Raw genomic sequence first — 16,858 nt, forward strand, 5'->3', positions numbered from 1 at the left:
GTCAGAGCCCCGAGGCCAGCAAAGCCTCACAACAGAACTTCCACAAATCCCGAGGACACCCATGAAAGCTTGCCAGCAATGGATGCTGCGCTGACTTCAAGGACAAGCGTGCAGATGCGATTGCAGTTCAACTCAAACGTGTATGCGTTTGCGAGAAAGACTTCAAAGCATCCCTGTGCTTTCTGGCCCATTTCTCCCAGCCCTGTCTGCGTGAAAAGCAGCTTGAGCTCATTTCCAGGGCAGAAATCATTATCCTGGATTGTATTTGTACGGAGCAGGATGGTGAAGAGTCCGTGATTCACCTCATTAGAAAGCCTGTGTTCCCATTAGCCAGTCTCCTCTCCAGTGCTACCGCAGCACACCGCTTCGCCGGCATGCTGGCCACGTTAAAATTAGCCCAAAGCCATTGCTGCCCCCAGCTGTGTTTTCTCCTTGTCTCCCCAGGCTTTGCTGCCTGACCTGCTTGGAGCTGGATCCACAGTCATTCTGGTTGCTAGGCAAAAAAAAAAAATCCCAAAAAATAAAAAATAAAAAAACCCATGTTGCCTTACTGTTGGGGCAGTGATACCCAGCAGGACGGCAGGGAAGGGGAACGGCGGGACCAGCCTCGGCAGCCAGGTTTAACCTGCCTCCGTGTGTCCGTCCAAAACCTTACACGCTTCCCAAGGAGCACCGGTGCCGCCGTGCTTCAGGGAGGGGACACTGCCCATCAGAGGATTTACTAATAAAACACGAAAAAACTAAACAGAAGCAAAACCAACTCCCTCCTCACCCCCAGAGCTACATGGAAAACCGCACCCCAGCTCTGGATGCTTTTGCACTCCTCCTCCCGGCTGGCCCTGCTCCCAGGGCCGAGCTAATTAGAGCCACGGGTCGCGTTGCCCTGTCACTCGCTGTGAGCGGCTGGACGCAGATTTCCTATTTTGGATCTGGCGGGCGAGAGCAAAGCTGAGACCATCCGGCTGCCACGCTCCCCTCCTGGCCGGGTGGCTTCAGGAAAGCACAGGAATGGCGGGGAGCAGGGATGAGCACCCGGCCACACTCCCAGTGCACAGGCAGCCCAGCAAGGGGGGAAATGTGAAATCCAGGGGTGGGGATTTAAGGCAAACGAGCCAAAGCTTTTATCCCTGCCCTGCTAAAAGCATTTCACTTGCAGCGGCCATCTCTGAGCATCACGTAACCAAATCCCTGAAGGATGGGGATCCTGGCTTTGCCCTGTCACATTATCTTCAGTATCATCCCACCGAGATGGGGCAAAAGCAGTAAATCCAGTGTCACTTGCCTCTTCAGGATCCCCAGGGGCTCTTAAAACCAGTGACACCACAGCACCAACTGATTATGGAGAGATCAGACTGCTCGAGTTTGTACTGGTATCCGCAGAGATGGACCAGCTCAGCCTTTTCCCACAGGTTCCCACAACTTACTGAATCACCATTTTGTTTTTTCTAAAAATGGTACTTTATGTGTAGGATCAATAACTATCCAAGATGTAGTTAACTGGTTGTTAGCATACACCTTATCTGTGCCTCTAGCTATCTTGACGGATGTCTTCTGACCCACTATCAACACCTTGCCAGCCTCCAGACACGCAGAGCACTTCAGACAGAGTGTTATGAAAGGGCAAGAGGCAAGGAGGATTTTAGGTTTTTAACTACAAATAAAGCAAATAAATGCATATTAGACCATAAGCCTAGCTCAGATGAAGAGTAAGTATTTTCCTTTATAGTCACAAAAGCATGAAACTACGGTGCTCCAGCTCTCCCCATCCCCGGTACCGTTTGGTTTTTACAGCACTGAAGCAGTTAACTGGCCATTTGCTGGAGCGTTGGGTCCACAGCCAAAATGGAAGTGCCAAAAGCCAAGACTGCAACAAGTGGTTAAGAGATCAGATGGTTTGCAAGCTGTGCTGAGGAAAAGCCCACAAACAAGAGCTTGTTTAATACCCTCCCAAGCCAGCCCACGAGACAACTTGCTGGATGTGGTGCCAAAGTGCTGGGGGTGGGGGGTGGGGGTGGTATCGCTCACAGGAAACCCCAATCCCAGGAGCTCCCTCCTTGCGGGCTGGATGGGTGAGCGGAGGAACAGCTGCCGGTGCCCACAGGGGCTGCAAGGGCGGCTGCCTGCGGCCATCTGGCTGCAGGGGAAGCCGAGGGCAAGGACCGCTCCTCTCCTCCTGCTCCTGTGCATGGCCGGACCCTTCCCTTCCCCAGCAGCTCTCCCCTTCGCCTGCAGCAAACTCTGCAGTGCGGCCCAGAGGAAGCCCAGCCCCTGAATGAGAGCTGCAACCAAGAGACCTGAGCATCAGCTCCCCATGGTGAAAACCTGCTGTATTTCTGAGGACAGATTAAGCCCTGCAGCAGGCTGAAGGCAGATAAGCATCATGCCTTGTACCCCGGTTGCTGCTCTGCTCCCTGCATCCTCCTTCTCCCACTTCCCCAGTGCCATCAAATCCCACATGCTGACCAGCTGTGTTAATTATTTTTCCTCTCCTGTGACACACGGACACCCCGGGAAAACAGACTTTACAAAACAGCTTTAACTTCAGGGCAGGGGAAAGGACACAGAGAGAAACCAGAGACACCAAAGCACCACTTTCCCACTCCACCTCCTCACCAAGTACAAACCTCACGGTGCAAGTTTTCCTCCTCTGACAGTTTTTATTGCTTCCCCCTGTCCTGCAGCGGCACGGCAAAGCCTGGCCGGCCTTTAAAAGCCTCCTGACAGATCCCGGGACCAGTGCCCCACACCAGACACCAAAAAGTGATTTGCAAGGGGAAAAAAACCCTCAGCTCTGAAGGCCAACCCCAGAGAGGTTCCTGCTCCCAAAGCAGGAACATTGTGTGCATGTGTATGTTGGATGCCAGAGGAGAAAAAGCAGGGAGTAACGGTTGTGGAGGGAAAAAAAAAAAAAGGAAAAGCAAAAAGAAATCCCAGCCTTCAGACTCCAGAGGGCTGGCTGGGAGAGGCAGCAGCTGAAAGAAATGCTCTGCTATTATTACTGCATGGAAATTACAGCCACCAGAAGGAATCCAGGCTGATCTGTTGCTGAATATAACTTTAAAAAGACAGCCAGCCTCAAATCATGAGCGTCAGAAAGCCAGCGCAGTGCTGGGACCTGCAGTCTGTTCCCCATCGTCTTCTAAATAACAAATGCCGAGGACAAAGACAAAACAAAAAGGGGTGAAAGAGCAGAAAATGCCCAACAGGCGGGAGGGGAGGACTCAGCCCCCACACTCCAGGTCCCCCCAGTTTTGGGAGAAATATGTTAACTAGGGAGACATCAGCTGTTGGCCCCCAGAAGGAAGGAGATGTTTGGGCTGATTCCTGGAAAGGAGAGAGTTTAATTTCTTAAGAGTTCAATTTTAAAAAGAGAAAAGGGAAAATCTACAAAGCAGAAATGCTGTAAATAGAGCTCTGGGTGTGAGGCAGGAGAGGGGAGACAGCAAGAGAGGGAAACCCACCGCTATTTACAGCGGGAGTACCGACTGTAACCAGGCATAGCCAGGGAGAGGGCTCAGGCATGCCGTGCCATGGACAAGCAGGGCAAACCAAAGGAAAACCCTCGCCAGAAGGCAATTTCAGCTACAGGTGAGGACAGGACATCGGATCAGACGGGTCCTCGCCCCGGCAGCTTGCACTCCAAGCCGGCCCCTGCCTGGCAGCCAGCCCCTCCTGTAAGCTGCTCCCCCTCATCCAGGAGGGATTGTTGGAGAATAGGGCAAAAATAGGGGGTTTAATCTTCCAGCAATCCAGCATGCTGTCAAATTAATAAAAATCACGCTAAGCTTAACCATAACACACAGAGGCTCCACCTGCCCCTCCTGGAGAACATGAGTCACGAGCTCGCCAAGCTTCACTTTCTACTGCCAGCCGCTCTGTCGGCTACTTTTACATCCCTTTGGATAGGAAACGAGACACGCTTCCAAGAAGTCCCCCCTCTTCCCAAACATATTCCAGGATAGACCGCAGCGGAGAATGGCACCGGAGAAAGCCTGCTATGTTGCAACACGTCTCTTTGCGCTTTTAGCTGCTGTGACTTTGGATTCTGCGCTTGGGTCACAGCCAACGTTTAATGAACGCTTTGATTGGCATGGCAGAGGATATTTTGGGGAGTACAGGGGGAGTGGGAGGTATTCTTAGTCCGACGTGCCTGCTGCTCACCCAGAGCTTTCCGCCCTGCTTTTGGGTGCGCTGCAGTCCACGCTGGGGCTTGACACCCACGCGGTGACACCAGCATCCCCCCAGACCTACTTACCGACGTAGAAGGTGTTGGGGGCCTGCTTGTCCCCCAGCTGCAGGTAGAGGATATTCGTCGTCTGCGAGTCATGCCGCAGCCACAGGGCCACTCCCAGGATGATGCCTCCAGCCAGCTGGGGAGAAAGCAGAGGGAAGCAGGCATTACCCACCGCTCCAGCTGCAACGGACCCAGGGCGGCGGTTTTCAGGCAGGAGCAGAAGGCTTGCTTTTCATCTTTCTGCAAATTCTTCTTTACTTCTTTCACGTACAAGAACATCCTTCCTAACCATCATCCCAGCCCTGCAATGTGCTTTACACCCCGTACCACGTGAGCCACATAATCCTCCTGGCTTTACGAGAACACCCCTCGCTCTGGGGATGTGCAAAGCCCTTTCCAGTTCCTGCAGGTGATTTCTTTCCTAAGAGCTATTTTATTACTCCATTAAAATGGAAGGCTCAGCCTTACCCAAGAAGCGCGAGATGCGCGACTGAGGTTTTTAGGAGAGCTTTTCAACAGAAGTTAGGGTCAGCTCCAACTACTCCCTTTTCCCAAGGGGCTGTTACTGCCCCATTTCATTTCTCTGTGATGTACAAACAGGGTTTGGGGTTTTGTTTGATCTGATGAGAACTGAGCAGGAAGGATGGGGAGACTGTGACTCAGAAAGCAGGGGGGAGCATCAGTTTTTCCCTCTGCCCTCAGTCTCGTGTGCACATTACTTTGCATCCAGGGTCAGGCTTCCAGTCTAAGCAGACCTAGTGGGACGGAGCTTTCTGCATCCCCAAAAGCTGCTCTGCCTCGGGGGAGACTCATCTAACCAACGTGACACCAAAAGGCAGTAAAACTGCTAGCAATGCAGAGACAGAGGCATCGTGGCTTTGAACTGCTGCCATGCGTGCTCGCAAGGGATCCACGCCTCCAACCTCTCTAAAGCACGCTCCTCATGATGTCCACACTTTGACATTTAGCACAGTGTTTAGGAGCATACAGATAACTAAGAAACCATGCTCAGTGGGACTTGGTAACATTTCCAGCAGCATCTTTGTGTTACGTCCCATTACTCCACACCCCCTCGCCTCCACGGGTCTCGGGGATGTCCCACATCAGGAGAGGACAGACAAAGATTCGCACTGGCTGCCCTCACAGCATTGCTTTGATTAATATCTAGTCTTCTTCCAAGGTGTCCCTTGAGCACAGGAACCCCTGCGGCCATCGCTTCCACTGCTCGGTTCACTGCCTGTTTTATTTCATAACGCGATAGAAAAAGAGAAACCTGAACGCAGCTCCCCGTGGGTGAGCCGTGAGCTGGGACCATGCTCTTCTGCTCCTCCGGCACGTACGGCTTTCCTTAACATCCTAATACAGGATTGAAGCAGAGCAAAGCCTCGGTTCAGGCCATGACACAACCATGCCGCTTTTGGAGGCCACCATGAAGATGCTTGCTGGAGCTGAGCAGCTCTGCAAGCCAACGAGGCTGAAACCGCCGCCTTGGCCATGCTGGTTGTGTGGCAGAGCACCTGCACACACGTGTGCAAGCAGACACATGTGACAGAGCTCCCAGGGCAAGGATAAAAAAAACGCTTCAAACACAGGAGGAGGTGTTCTGCCTATGGAGCATCACCCCAGCTTGCCGCTGGAGTATTTATGTCCAAGTAACGGGTAGTTTTATGACTGACTTCCTCACTGTTTTCTCTTCCAGGGAGGGGTGGGGAATGGCAGCGGAGGACAGGAGTGGATCGGAGGCATTGCAGCGGGGAGGTGTCACTGAGAGGAACTCGAGCCAGAGCATTTCCAGCAGGACTCGCTGTGTTCTCCATGACACACACACCCCCCATTTAAAACCATGAGAGAGACGGGAAAAAATAAACACGTGTAAAAAATCCCAAACAAACCAAAATCCTTAAGAATTCAATATCACATTTACGAAAGGCTGGAAGCACCCGTTCCAATGCTGATTTAATTTTGAGTGTCCTAAATCTTCAAAGCCATTCATCTTAAAAAAGGGAAGATAACTACCAAGAAGTACAGAAATGAAAACATTTTTTTCAAAAGGGTCTGAGTCAGGTCACTACAAGCATGAGAGACACCATGAAGGTCACATTAAAAAAAAAAAAAAAAAAAGAAGAAAAAGAGAGAGACATTGCTCAATAGAAATGGAAAGTCTCCAGTTGTGCAAGCACAGCAGAGCCTCGGTGAACGCACGAGGACTGGGTTTTGCAAGGCAGGCTGCTGGTGGGAGTCTGGCTTTGCCCCTTGGGAGGTCAGCTGGTGATCTTCCTCCTTGCTTGCTTCTGCAAATCCCAGCCATGAGATTTCTACAGGGGTGCCATCAAACCTGGGGCAAACCCACACAATTTGTGCAAAACGCAGGGCAAGCTGACCTTGGGGCTTTTTCAGTTACTGGAAGGAGAAAACCCCCACCAGCTCCCTGGAGAGGGAGGGAAGATTTTACAAGCCTTTCCCCAATTTGACAGCAAAATAATCAGCTTTTAACACTTCTCCCACAGCAACCAATGCAACTTCTCCACCGGCACTGTCCCTCATCCCTTTTGCACTTGGGAGAGTCCAAGGTTCTCCAAACACTTGATACAGAGAAAAAACACGAAAGCTGTTCCGTGCTCAAATCCAGCTCCAAATAAGGCAGCTTGTGGCTTCACAGAAAGTTACCCAAATCCAGCCTGGCACGGCTCGTTCGTTGTCTGAGGACATAATGAAGCCCGTGTTTATCCTCTCAGGAGGAGAAGAATGCCCCCAAATTCATCAGTGCTACTCTTAAAGTAAAGGTCTCAGTGGCTCCCAAGGGAGGAAAGACCCTGAGGAAGATTGGGGTTTCTCTGCTGGCTGGAAGAGGTGAAGAAAAGACTGCAGCCCTTTCTGGTTTGGTCTTCCCTCTGGAAGGGGCCAATGCTCTGCCCTGGCACGCTGCCCTCCGTGCCCAGCAGTACCCACCCCAGCACCCCCTGCCACCCGTGGCAAGGCTGGGGCGACACCAGTGCGAGGAGAGGCAGCTGCTTTCCTATCAGATTTGCCCCAAAATGCCCAACAGAGAGCCAACAGCAGGTTGCAAGCTACCCTCAAAATATTTCTTAATCATTTGGGAGCATCAGCAGACGGGATAGAGCCTCTTCTAACTCATCAAAGCCACCGCAGCGGTGAGGTCTGCCTACGGCAGCCAGCTGAACCATCTCCAGATGCCCCTGGTTTCAGCCCGAACGTGCCCTGGGAACACCCCATGCCTGTCCCTCCTGCACCGCCCGACTCCATTTGCTTTTTTAACGGAGCACAGAGGACCTTTGAAAAGAAGTTTTAATCCAACAGCAGCTGGATTTCTTAAGTGAACGTTGCTTTCTCTTACTAATGAAAACAGGGCTTAGGCTATGATGAGTAACTTTTTCCATGAAAACCATACATCCTTCCATCACCAAGAAGCGCAGAACATAATTAAGGCATCTTTCTTCCCAAAAGAAAGACGACAAGAGGGAGAAAAGCTCGTTGGCGCACAGCAGTAACCCTGCCTTCCACTGCACTTTGCCTGGGATAATCTCATTTTTAACACAACTTGTTCCAGATATAAGCTCGGTATTTTCTTCCCTCCCCATCCTACAATCGCTGTTGTTTGCTGACACGAGAGCCAGAAGAGCTCCAACCACCGACGGCAGCATCACACTGGTCTCCGGGCTGCACATCCTCATACATTAAATATCCCTTTTTTTTCCCCCCTGTAGGCATCCATGAGCAGGTTACCTCATTGCTCTGTGCTTGCCCAGCTAGTTGGAAACACCTCAGCGGCTGGGGCCATCACTCGTTGCAGATATACCCCCAGTGCCCCAGCACAGCTCTGCATTTAAATTTTCGAGGACTGCTTTAATGAAAGCAATAATCTAAGAGCTGCAGCTTCAGCCACGCCAGCACTCCATCGCTCTTCGATCTGCATTCCACGAGCCAACCTGCCCAGCTAGCCGTTCCCCTGAAGGTGCCTGCAGAGGTGGACGCCGCTGAAACAAGCAACTGCTGGGACTCCAACTCAGGGCATCTACATTACTTTCCAGAGCTTTAAGCGCTTCTAACTTTCTCGGCTGCTTTTACAGCTTTGCATTTCCCTTTGCTCGAGTGTTTTAAGCTCTCATTCTGCTGCCTTCCCCTACCTGCGCTTTTGTACGCCTTTGTTTAAAAGAATAGTAAAATCCCACAGACATACCCCCCAAATCCCAAAGGAAAACCACCCCTCTATGAAAATAACACCTTTTTTCCATCTTTCCTGCCCCTTCAAAAATCCACTGTGAGCCTAGAAGGGCACCCAGTCCAGGGCACAGGATCCCCGCTGCATCGCTAGTGGTGCCCAGGACAGGGTCGGTTCCAGAGATCGCGCCCCAAGCAGCCTGCCGGCACAGCAGAGGTGGCACGGCAGACTCCAGCATTTCCTCTTTACTGCTATTTTCCAGCTTCCAGAGATTTATTGCTTCTTCCAGACAGCCAGATTTTTCCAGCTGGATCCTGCCTGCCCAAGGCTTGCTTTTCGCAGGGACGCTGTTCCAGCTTGGCATGGCCGGGGGAAGCCCCCATCGGATGCTGCCTAAGGAAGGGAAAATGCAGACCTCCAGCCGCTCGAGAGGTGCTGGAGTGGCACCCCATGTGATGTGGGATCACTGTCTGAGCATCACGACGATGGCAGCTGTGCAGCCCCGTCCACTCTGCGCATAATGGGGTTCTCTCCTGGATTGTGCCATTCGCCCTAAAATTTCCCAGATCCAGCTGTGGGGCAAGGGAACAAATCCATCTTTTACAGCTCAGTCACTCCTCCTCTCCCTGAGAAATTCCCAGGGGTGCAGGGAATGGCCCTGTTCTTCCCTTTAACGTGGGGTACGCCATATCTGAGCTGCTCCCACCTTCACCCGCTGCTCCCCAGACACTCACGTACACCAGGACGTGCATCAGCCCCTGCTCCCTTCCGCTGCCCCCAGCCCTTTTCCTCCTGCTCCCTTCCCTCTGCCCCTCTCCAAAATAGGTTTCCTGGCAGGGAGGAGGAGGAGGAGGAGGAAGTCCTGGCTATAGGGTGGCTCACCAGGCATGTCAAAGCAAAGAAGACATCCTGCAGCTCAAGCCGTCAGAGGAGGGAAGCGGAGGTGCCAGCAGTTTCACAATGCCGTATTTTTAGCAACGCAGCTTCCCACGGCCGGTCCTGCCACCGGGATGCTGCTTCCCAACCCGCTGGAGCCCGAGGGCCAGGAGACACTGCAAAAACCAGTGCTGGCAGAGCCCACGCCACCATAACTGTAAAATACCACAGTTAGTAACAAGAAGCAGGATGCTGCTGAAAAAGCCTAATGGTTTTTAGCTAGTTTACGATTCAGGTAGATAATTGAGAGATGGGCCCGTGCAAACCGCATGAAGTTCAACAAGGCCAAGTGCAAGGTCCTGCATGTGGGTCAGCACAATTCCAAGCACGACTATAGGCTGGGCAAGGAATGGATTGAAAGCAGCCCTGAGGAGAAGGACTTGGGGGTATTGATTGATGAGAAGCTCAACATGAGCCGGCAGTGTGCGCTTGCAGCCCAGAAAGCCAACCGTGTCCTGGGCTGCATCAAAAGATGCATGACCAGCAGGTCGAGGGAGGTGATCCTGCCCCTCTACTCAGCTCTGGTGAGACCCCACCCGGAGTACTGCATCCAGCTCTGGGGGCCCCAGTACAGGAGAGACATGGAGCTGTGGGAAAGAGTCCAGAGGAGGCCACGAAGCTGATCAGAGGGCTGGAGCACCTCTCCTATGAGGACAGGCTGAGAGAGTTGGGATTGTTCAGCCTGGAGAAAAGAAGGCTCTGGGGAGATCTAATTGGGGCTTACCAGTACCTGAAGGGGGCCTACAGGAAAGATGGTGAGGGACTGTTTATCAGGGAGTGTAGTGACAGGACAAGGGGTAATGGGTTCAAGCTGAAGGAGGGTCGATTTAGATTGGATGTTAGAAAGAAATTCTTTACTGTGAGGGTGGTGAGGCACTGGAACAGGTTGCCCAGAGAGGTTGTGGATGCCCCATCCCTGGAAGTGTTTAAGACCAGGTTGGATGAGGCTTTGGGCAACGTGGTCTAGTGGAGGGTGTCCCTGCCCGCAGCAGGGGGGGTTGGAACTAGATGATCTTTAGGTCCCTTCCAACCCAAACCATTCTATGATTTGAGATTTTTAACAGGCTTTCATGCTGCACAGGGTTGCGTCTTCCCTTACACTGCCTGGAAGCTGAGCCCTTTGAGAGGACAGCACCTGGACCTCGCTTGGGGAGCCCAACTGGGGCTCCCCATGGCTCATCTCCAGCATAATCTTCAAAGCAGCCGAGATAGATAGAGTAAAACTGGATCCCCCTCCTTTTAGGTGTGCAGAAGGATGAAATGGCTTGCCAAGGCCATGGCATCTTGCTGTGCAAGAAGCCCCTCATACAGCCAGGAATGAATTGCTAATTTGGAGTTGAATGCTTTGCTCTCAGGTCATTTGTTGGTCTCCAGGTGGAGCAGCAGATATCATATTTTTCATTATTTACACTGTGCATAATGGAGCATCACTTTGTTGGTACACCTAGCATGAGTGGGGAAAAAAAGCAAGGAGCTAGAGATTCAGAACTTGATGGAAATTACCTTTGGAAGGGCAATACAAGTCCTTGCAAGATGTGTGCTAGGACCTTACAGGTTTTGCACTACCATCTCGAGGACGGAGGCAGGCAGAAGCAGAACACATGACTGTTGGTGGCAGATGCACCGGTACAGGCAGTGACGAGCCTGCCCGCACCCTGTGCCTCATTTCCTGGAAAGCAGTTGAATTTCATTTCTAAGGCAAATAGGTGTGACCTGTGGAAGCACTGAAAGGGCTTGGGGTGTAACGGGAGGCTGAGAGCAAACAGCAGCCCATGAACCTGGGAATACTGGTTTGATGCTCTTCATGTTATGATGGCGGGACTTCACACCAAAAATTCACTTAAAATTTTAAGGTGAGAAGCGCTACAGATCACCCCCTTGCTGCTTGTCGGGGTGGACTGCGGGATGCCCTGGAACACCAACACATCAGGACCCCCATAAGACTTTTTGAGGGGGTGTAAGAGGGAAAGTGACTTAATTCATACAAATGCGTTTACAGTTTGACAGCCACACAACATAAAAGCTTCTCTGCCAAGCTCGGCAGAGGCACTCGCAAACTGCGGTGACGGATAGGACTCTTCTTGGAAGGCGCAGGTGAGGTCTTTCCTTATGCGGCGATCATGCTTGATGGCCACCAAAGGTTAGGCTGAAAGTTTGCAGGCAAGGCCTGCCCAGAAATTGCAGAAAGTGCCTGTGTGAGGAGCCCCGTGCTCCGCAGGCAGGCGGAAGAAGGCAGCCTGCAGCCCGTGCTCTGCTCCCAGCAGCGCAGCCGCCGCCACCTTCCAGCAGTGGCTATTAATAGAGCTGCCAGACCAGGCAAAATTCTCCACTGGTGCCTATAGTTACCAGCCCCACAACACTGCAGGGCTTTTCAAAACAAGCTCCAGAGGAACACTCCCAAAGGAACAGCATGCCAGAGGCCAAATAAAGCTTGATGGATGGGAGAAGAGCGGGAATCCGGTACCAAAATTGTGAAGCAGTGTTGGGTAGCACCAAGTCCTTCAGGCTGCTCCCCACCACCACAGCCTGATCTCCACTACAGATAGAACACTGACATCTACCAGCAGGGTTTAATCGTCCTCAGTGGAGAGGAAAACAATTTCAGATATCGCTTTAAAATTAATTTGGCCCCATACATAAGCATTTAAGTACAATGGTAATACAACTGCTTTCCCTTTTTAATAATACAGTTAAAGGCACTTGCACAGTACAGGATCAAAGCGTTTCTCAAGGCATTGTACATGGGTTAATGCTCTTGCAGGAGATGAGCATTACAGTGGTTGACAGAAGAATAACCTCAGGAAAACAGAACAATATCCCCTCCAGCCGCCAGCGACGCTCACTCCTTGCAACTGCAGCCCAGCCCATTAACTGAAATCGGGTACCCCCGTTGGGCAGCGTGCCCATCTCTTCAGAAGACCCGCTTAAACAACCTTCTGCGTGCAGAGGCTTCAGAAGAGGTTTTGTAGGCGATGGTAGGACTGTGTTCACTTGAGAGCCCAGAAACACATCCCAGAGAGCCATCGAGCAGTTAAACTTGGGTCCAGGTACTGAGCCTACTAAGAAAACCTCTCCCTTGCCCTTCAAAGACAGGCATTTAACAGCTGCAGGGTCAAATGTACATAGAAATACATTTGCCTATACATCATCCCATGACACCAAACCCAAAGTCAGCGGAAGAAGATGCTGGGCCAGTATCACGTCCTCATTGCTTGCAAGGCTCTCTACGACTCCTAGGGAGACCAATAACCAAACCAAAGCCCACACTCCGCAGTGGAGCAGCCTGCTAGCCGCTATCACTAATAGCATTTAAACAGCACTCGGTGTAAGCCTGCACCCAAAACAAAACGCATGCTGCTTTATGAGCCCAGGGAGTTATTCCAAACCCGTGCTTCAGAGCCGCATGCTGCGTGAACCACCAGCTCTTCGTTCTCTGTTTAAACCTGTGAACAGCAGTAACCAGCCACCCTCCTTCTCACGTCAGGAGGGTCACAAGCTGCTCAGCAGAATTGTCCACAACCACAGACTGCAGCCACTTCCCACCATCATCATCTCTCATCACCAAAGCCAAATATCTTTGTGCACCCTTTGCAGACTCCAGGGGATGGCCGACAGATTTGCCAGTGTTGCACCAGAAAATACTCGTCTCCTCCACTCTGACCACAGTCAAGACAGACTTTCACTTCCACCTTTCCTCTGTTCCTGCCCTTCATCCCCTTTGCACCCCAACTGCACCACATTCCCTCAACACAAGTGAGAAGAAAAAAAAAGTTACACGGTGCCTAGAAAATGGCATTAGGAGCAAGCTCTTCCTTTTAATTAGACACCTTTCTGGGAGGGCAGTCAGCGGTGCTCTAAGACCTGGAAGGCTGCCACGGGCTGTATTAGCTAATAAGCTGGGCGATCCTTCTCCGAGCAAGCCAATTTCTCCTTGGTTATGTTTAATTACATTTTAAAATAGCTCTCTAGCTTCCTTTGGTCTCTCTAGGGACTCTTTGCAGTGGTGGTCAGTTCAGCCCCATGTGCTGGCCTCTGCTATCGGATTCAGACAATTCAGCAGAGCAGTTGAAGTCCGGCCATCTGCCGAGAGCAGGATGGAGAAGCAGCTCCATCCCACCATGTGCCCAGCCCCGCTCCGGACTGCGGGGTGAGCTGGGACTGCCCATCGCACCAGCAATGGGTACCAACAACGCTCCCTCTCGCAGGGCAGGGAAGCAGAGCATCGCCTCGCCACTGGCCACCCCAAGGTTTCAGGACAAGTTTGGAGCACTCACTAACCAGGTGAGATCCCTAGGCGCTGCCCGTGGATGCCCCCACCACTTCGGTCCTTCCTTCCTGAGATGGGCACCCGTTTGTATGAGTGGTCCGTGCAGCGGCCACTGCTCCCTCCTCAAGACTCACCCTGGACTGAGCAGGTAACCCCAGCAAGCCTGCCATCTTCTTTTCAAAAATGCATGCACAAAGGAAAAATAACCCCAAAAAATAAAATAAAACCGAAACATCTCAGGCAGAGAGGGCTGCCGAGGCACCCCAGGGAGCTGGCAGCAGGGCTGCCTTTTCCTGTTGCTTTTCAACACAACGGCTCTGTGAAACTCCCCTTGCGCTGCCAGGGGAAGGAAAGGGGGGGAGGCAGAGGGGTGTCAGTTTATTTACACTCCAGCAGGGTAGCAGGACTACTTTAAAACCTTATCGGAGTTTTTTTCTTATTTGTTAACACCATTAAGGCTGAGAATTGCTTCCTTTCTTCCTCTCGGGTGCTGGAGCTAGCTCCCATGAAACACAATGAGGAGCCTGACAAACTTTGGGCTCTGCCTCCTGCTTGTTTTCATCAACAGCACCCGACCTCAGCTGTGCAAATGAGAAGCAAATGAGTGTGAGGAGCCCAGCAGCCCTTGCATGCTAACCAGCTGGCAGGACCACAGGGCTGTGAGTGCCCCGTCTCGCACCTCCCTGGGGTCAGAGCTGGGGTCCCGACGCAGCCACCCTGCAGCAACGGTGCTCAGCATCAAGTCCAGCCCAAAAAAGGATCTTCACGCTTCAGTGGCAACCAAGGCATCCCTCCACAGCTGGGGACGCAAGGTTGGCTGCTAACTGCGTTCCCATGGTGGTAAACCTAAAATTCCCCTTGACTACTGGTTTAAAAAACAACACTAAAGGGCTTAAAAACCGAAAGACCTGGTGTTCAACCACCCTTCAGTTGGCCAGCCTTGCAGAAAGCATTGTTAATTCTTACGAAGCCGAGGCTCCCCATCTGCACCAAAGGTGGTCCGAGGGGACTGGCCGCGGGTGAGCCCAGCGTTAGGAGGTGTTTTGGTGAGCCGGTGGGTCCCAGCTCACAGGTACCCCTCCTTAGGAGGAGCTGGAGCATCTCCCACCAACCATCGCAGGGAAGCAGGTGTCAGGCTCCCTTCGCAGGGCAGACCAAGGCACCAGAAGTCCTAACAGAGAAGTTAAATGGATGGGCTAATTCCTCTTGGAAGCAAAATGCCCATTTTTAAAAGATCAGCTGTTTTGCAAACACAAACTGGGGCGAGCGAGCTTGCTCAGGAGCAGCGACTGTGCAGAGCCTCCTGCATCCTTCCTGCCGCCCGGGAGACCCTCCCTCCCTTGCACCTACACCCGGCGGCTTCAGTGACAAGAATGGCAGGAAATTAGGACCAGAAGGGAATAAAAAGCACCAGGATAAGCATGATAACTCGGAAGGAACAACATTTCAAAGACGACCCTACCCGCCTCCGTCCTGCCATTTTAAGGGTGGAGGAAGAGGTTAAAACAAAACAAACAACCCCACAAAAAACCACCAACCCAGGACTGTGCCACATTCATCTTGCAGCTGGCAACACATCAGGTATCAATTAACATTGTGTTGTCAGAGCTCGTCATCTCTCCCTTGGTCAGCGTTACACCCAGAAACAAGGCGACAAGGCCTGAAATCAGGCTGGATTTGACAGTGCCCGCTCCCACACAGCGGTAAGCCCTACCCCTGCCAGAGGTGGGGAACCCCCCCGCAAGAGCTTCACCACGCACTCCCACGGGGAAGGCAGAAGCTCCAGGCGGGCAGAATAGCACGCTCAGTGCCGAGGCAGGGTTTGCTCTGGAAGGCATTGCCCCCCTTCCCCACCTCTCCAGCCCTCCTTGCTGTGTTCGCTGCTGCAAGCGAATGTTAAGAAAAACCCCACGTTGCTCGTCAACAGAGCAGGGTGTCAGACAAGGGGTGCATCCTGACCACACAGCCAGTGCTCAGCAAGCGGTGCCTTGCCTCTGCGGGGTGGGGCTGGGCTTGCTTGCGAGAAAAAACAGCATTTTGAGGAATGGAAACCAGCCTATTTAAAAAATAAGAAAAGCGGCCTGCTTGGACACATTTCTTTGCTCCCGGGTGCAGGAGCAGGAAAAGAGCGTTTCTTGCCACGCCAGCCCCTTGCTGCCGGAGGGTGTTTCTAACCGGGACAAACCCAGTTTGCAGGGAAAGCAGGATACACCGCTTTTTGCTAAATTAGCCACATGTCTGGATGGATTATATCATGAGAAACTTTCTCAGGAAAGGCAACCTCTCCAGCCCAGGTAGAATTTGCATCCTAAAATAACTTCTCAGGCAGCAGAGGCAGCGGTCCTCAGCTCGGGCACGACTCAAACACAGGCGTCGAGGCGAGTTCCCGACGCAGTGCCAGGGCCACTGAGCCCCGTCCGCTCCCGGTGAGCTCTCGGGGCGGTGAGAACCAAACCAACCCTGATCGCCCATATTTTTTGAACATCCTCTCCTCTCCGGCTCCTCTGCGGTGGACAGCTGGGCCAGCGCCTCTCCTCCCTCCGCCTGGCAGCGTCCCTCCCTTCCTCCTCGGCTGGCTGACAAACGTTGCTCTCCCCAGCGCAGACCCACAGCAACAGGGGGTTTGGGAGCAGCAGCCCCCGGAGAGGACGCTGACCCAGTGGCAGCCCCCCGCCCCACTCCAGATCTGGCCCCCACGCAGAAGCAAGGCACCCCCTACCCTTCCGTGCAGAAAGGATGCATATAAGCATATCTCTATATATCTACATTAAAAAATATATAAATAGCTATACATGTGCAAATAAATATATATATATGCATGCATTTAAAAAAAATGGATAATCAGCTCCCCCAGCTCCAAAAAAAAAAAAAAAAGGCAATCCCTAAATCGTATCCCAGGCAGCCAGTCTAATGCTGGAGGGGGGTGGGGGGGTGACGACGACAGGAAAGAGGTTAAAACCAGGCGCAAGCAGACGAGCCATATTGGAGCCCCGTTAATTTAAAGCGCTGGGGTGGCTCGGCTCCCCTCCCTCCCTCCCCGCCGCCGCAGTGCCCCGGGGCTCACCCAGAAGATGAAGTTGAAGACGAAGAGGAGGTATTTGATGCACTTGGTGCAGCCTTCCACCCCCATGGCGGCGCGGGCGAGGTGGGCGGCAGCGGCGGCGGCAGCTCCCCTCAATCTCTGCGGCCGGCCTGGGGCGGTGGCGGGGACAGAGATACCCCGCCCCGCTCCCCCCTCCGC

The 16,858-nt window shown here is 52.5% G+C and overlaps 1 protein-coding gene across 1 annotated transcript in view; it reads right to left on the reverse strand.

The window, feature by feature from the left end:
- CD81 (CD81 molecule) overlaps positions 1 to 16,858 on the reverse strand; it is a 37,370-nt gene extending 20,512 nt beyond the window's left edge. Inside the window, exons 1-2 of the mRNA XM_054826071.1 lie at positions 16,682 to 16,858; positions 4,256 to 4,370 (exon numbers count right to left, since the gene is read on the reverse strand). Of these exons, the coding sequence (XP_054682046.1) occupies positions 4,256 to 4,370; positions 16,682 to 16,747 (181 nt within the window). The 5' untranslated portion in view covers positions 16,748 to 16,858. The remainder of the gene's footprint in view (positions 1 to 4,255; positions 4,371 to 16,681) is intronic.

Source organism: Grus americana, chromosome 5 (genome assembly GCF_028858705.1).
Source record: "Grus americana isolate bGruAme1 chromosome 5, bGruAme1.mat, whole genome shotgun sequence".
Classification (NCBI taxonomy): domain Eukaryota; kingdom Metazoa; phylum Chordata; class Aves; order Gruiformes; family Gruidae; genus Grus; species Grus americana.